Source organism: Etheostoma spectabile, chromosome 11 (assembly GCF_008692095.1).
Source record: "Etheostoma spectabile isolate EspeVRDwgs_2016 chromosome 11, UIUC_Espe_1.0, whole genome shotgun sequence".
NCBI lineage: Eukaryota > Metazoa > Chordata > Actinopteri > Perciformes > Percidae > Etheostoma > Etheostoma spectabile.
This window is the reverse complement of record NC_045743.1, coordinates 20,515,639-20,519,084: the sequence shown is the minus strand read 5'-3', so window position 1 is coordinate 20,519,084 and position 3,446 is coordinate 20,515,639. Positions and strand designations below refer to the sequence as shown.

The 3,446-nt window shown below is 40.8% G+C and overlaps 1 protein-coding gene across 40 annotated transcripts in view; it reads right to left on the bottom strand.

The window, feature by feature from the left end:
- The window catches only part of clasp1a (cytoplasmic linker associated protein 1a), an 85,531-nt gene that overhangs the window by 4,714 nt on the left and 77,371 nt on the right, over positions 1 to 3,446 (bottom strand). For 27 of the 40 annotated variants that reach the window (XM_032529303.1, XM_032529319.1, XM_032529315.1 and 24 more), the window contains 3 exons: positions 3,367 to 3,423; positions 1,372 to 1,565; positions 700 to 828 (listed from right to left, as the gene is read on the bottom strand). In XM_032529303.1, coding sequence (XP_032385194.1) covers positions 700 to 828; positions 1,372 to 1,565; positions 3,367 to 3,423 — 380 coding nt within the window. The remainder of the gene's footprint in view (positions 1 to 699; positions 829 to 1,371; positions 1,566 to 3,366; positions 3,424 to 3,446) is intronic. The other 13 variants (XM_032529311.1, XM_032529342.1, XM_032529344.1 and 10 more) reach the window with 3 other exon arrangements.

Sequence of the window (3,446 nt, the reverse complement as noted above, 5' to 3'; positions counted from 1 at the left end):
CGTCCTGTCTAGTTTTACTACCTGCCTTGTTCTCTGTGATTGTCGCCCCCGCCCTGATGTGTTTCACCCGTTGCTAATTTGCTCGTTACCTCCTGTATTTATCCTCTGTGTTCCTTTTGTCTCTTGTCAGATCCTTTTGTGCCTTTGTTCCTGTCAGCGTGTTAGCTTTGACTCTTCCCTGCAAATGTTATTTGCCTGTGAGTTGTAACCTTTCTCTGTGCTCCTGTTTTTGGTCTTCTTTTTTTCTTGGAATATCTGGGATTTGGATCCTTTTTGTGTTGTACAATATGGCGAGGCTGTGGCCCCCTTTATTTAAAGCTGCACAAATACTTTTACAGTATATTAACAATGGATCAAATATGTAATGTGAAAGGGATCACTTGTAGTGTTGAACGGACAGAATTATCACTTGAATTACCAGACAGTATTTCCCTCAGGAGTAAGAAAGGACAAACGGCTCTAAAAGTAGAGTGATTACTGGACAAACACAACTCCAGTAAACGCTAATGTTGCTCCGTAGCTGTCTGATGTATAAGGGTAAATAGGCAACAGTCTGCTTACACATATGCATAATATCTCAGTAGACTCTGTATTGGCTTGTTCTGCCGTCTCCAAGGGAAAAAGGAAATTAATTAATGCAGCTTCAAAAGTCTGCAGCATCAAATGTCTCCAATTTGTTTTCATGTGGGAGCTGTGTACCTCCTTGTGAGTGTCTTTGTGAGCCTCCAGGGTCTTCATGATGGTTAGCTCAGCATAGTTTTTGAAGCGGGCCGGCTGGTTCCTCAGAATTTCTTTCAGCAAACGCAGGGCCAGGGCTCGGATGGTGTGCTGGAGGGAAAAGTAGCGTGGGCAATTAGTTGAAAAGCACTGAGAATCAATATCCTCCAAACACACAAAGATTCACACAACTTGAATGTATGATGCTTAGCAGAGATGTTCCACTATGTTTTTCTTCCTGATGCTGATTCTAATAACTAGTACGATCCTATACCAGTGTATTAAAAAAATACGTGTATTTTCTTATGTTTTAACAGCTGTATACTACGATCTCTGTATGGATGTGACATGATTGCTATCATTTTGAATGGCCTGGCTTGGGGTAAACTCTTTGTGAAACATGAACAAATGATGCCATGGAACTTTATTTTCAATTCAGTGTGATAGTAAGTCATGAAAAAAGAATCTAATCTAATCTAGTTAAAGTAGACTTTCTTTGGGGGTAAATTACGTGGAATGGATCGGTGTAAAAACTCATGGAGACCAACATTTTAGGCAGTATCTGAGGCTTTTCAGATACTGGTATCAGAACATCTCTACTGTTTAGCAAACCTCTCACTCCCAATCACATGCAGAGCCATCAAAAAAACGTACATCTTTATCACCCAGTGTCTCCAGCAGCAGGAGCAGAATGGTTTTAAAGTGTTCATTCCACACAGCCAGGCTGTCTTCTCGTGTGATCTTCAGCAGTTCCACCAGGGCGCACTTACGCTCCTCCGAACGCTCGTTGTGATTGGACAGCTCCTTCAGCAGGTCGGGTACCAGGTTAGAGTGGTCCTGACCGCCTGCTAGCAGAGAGAGAAGGAGAGGAATAAGATACTGGCGTCTTGCCACGGCTCCAAAACAATGCCACAGTCAATGAATCAGTTCAATGTGATCAAGACTAGTAGAATAAACTCAACCAACGCTGTGGGAAAGCTTGACCCATTTCCCACGCAAATAAATAACTTGTAAAGCAATCTCTCCTCATTTCAAAATGGACGGTAAAACCATTCATATTTAAAAAATACATTTAAGTTATTAACATAATTTCTTTTGAGAAAATTGCACTTTTAAGACTGACATGGCGTGATGGAGACTGTAGTACATTCTGTGAGAAATGGCCAAGATTTTGACGGGATAGTTCAGTAGAAGCTAAGCAATGTCCTGCTGTGGATGGGGGCAGGAGCTAGAAGTGTTTCAGACACATGAAAAAAGGTCCACCTAAAGAAAAATGTGTCAATGTAAGTGTCCCCCTGTGAAGGTGGCCATGGTTTTCATTGAGCAGCAGGGGGGAGAGGTGTGGGGTTCGCTCATGAGATCAGTGCCAGTGTGGGCCAGAGAGAAGCTGGACAACCAAAGTGGTTGTGGTCTGTGCTTAGGGTAACCACCAGTGACAGCAACACAAACAAACTAACCGATGGAGGCAGCGGGAGAGCAGCAACTCCTGTGTTCTGCCAAGTAAAATGGCTGTTTTTGTCAATGAAGTCTGGAGGCTTTGAAGAGAGCAGATTGCCCGGCTTTAGTTCCCTGTCGTAAAGGGCTGTCTGACAGCAATGTAAAACTCTGAAAATCTTCTAAATAGAGCGTACACTTAAACTGATGATTTCTTGATGGGAATTAGCATTGTGATATGTGGTGCAATACATTTATCATACACTGCCCCTGATTAACTAAGCCAATAAATGAATGAAAATAATTAGTTTTGGTGTCTTTAAGTCTAAATAACATATGCCATTATTTATTATTTACAAGCATGTTAAAGAGAGACGTATCACTCTGCCTTCCTTCTCCTCTGACTGCTGCTCCGAGTCTAGAATCTAGAACTGATTGCATCTCCTTGGGTTCCCGGATGTTAACGCTGAATTTTAAACATTACATTTTGGCCTATTGAATTTGAGCCAGTAGAAAATATATTAGTTGAATTTTAAAACTTGTATTTTGCATTTTAATTTGGTATGTTGAATTTTTTTTAAATTGAATTTTTATTCTGAATTTGTGAAGTTAGAAAAATAAAGGTGAAAATGAGAAATTTGAAGATCAAAATTCAGAGGCAGAAATTTCAGATACATTATTTCAATGCATAAATATTCAGTTCTAGAAATTCAATTCAATCTTTTTCATTTCAAAATCCAATCAAACAGATTTACTTCCATAAACAAATCCTTTCATTCTTGAAAGGGCTTAACGTCTGACCATAAAATCTCAAAGTTGGCATATACATATACGGTAAACAAGATGTGAGGTTATTATTTAATTTTGGTAACGGTTGTCCGTGTCAGGTTGGATAAAATGTACTGGTGGCCTTTATCGCTGTGCTGGAAGTGTTTGTGTTAATAAGCTGTTCTGCAGCAACAGGTGCTTTAATTGCTGAGAATATGTTAATCATTATTGACTTAAAGTATGACACATACTAGGTGGGACTTACTGAACACAGAGGTACTCAGCGGAGTTAAAAGATGTTAGAGGACCATGAAATAATGGGGATGGGAATAAGAGAGCTGGTTGCATAAGGCAAACACACAGACAGGGTGAGTGGAGTGGAGTGCAGTCAGTAAATCAGTCAACAGTCATCAAGTCCGTCAGTCAGGGCAGGGGAGACATGTTTACCAGGAGCAAAGACCTTGGGGAGCGTCATCTTGTTTTCACCACTTTCCTGCCGTCGGCCTAGAAGAGGGAAGGGGGGGGGG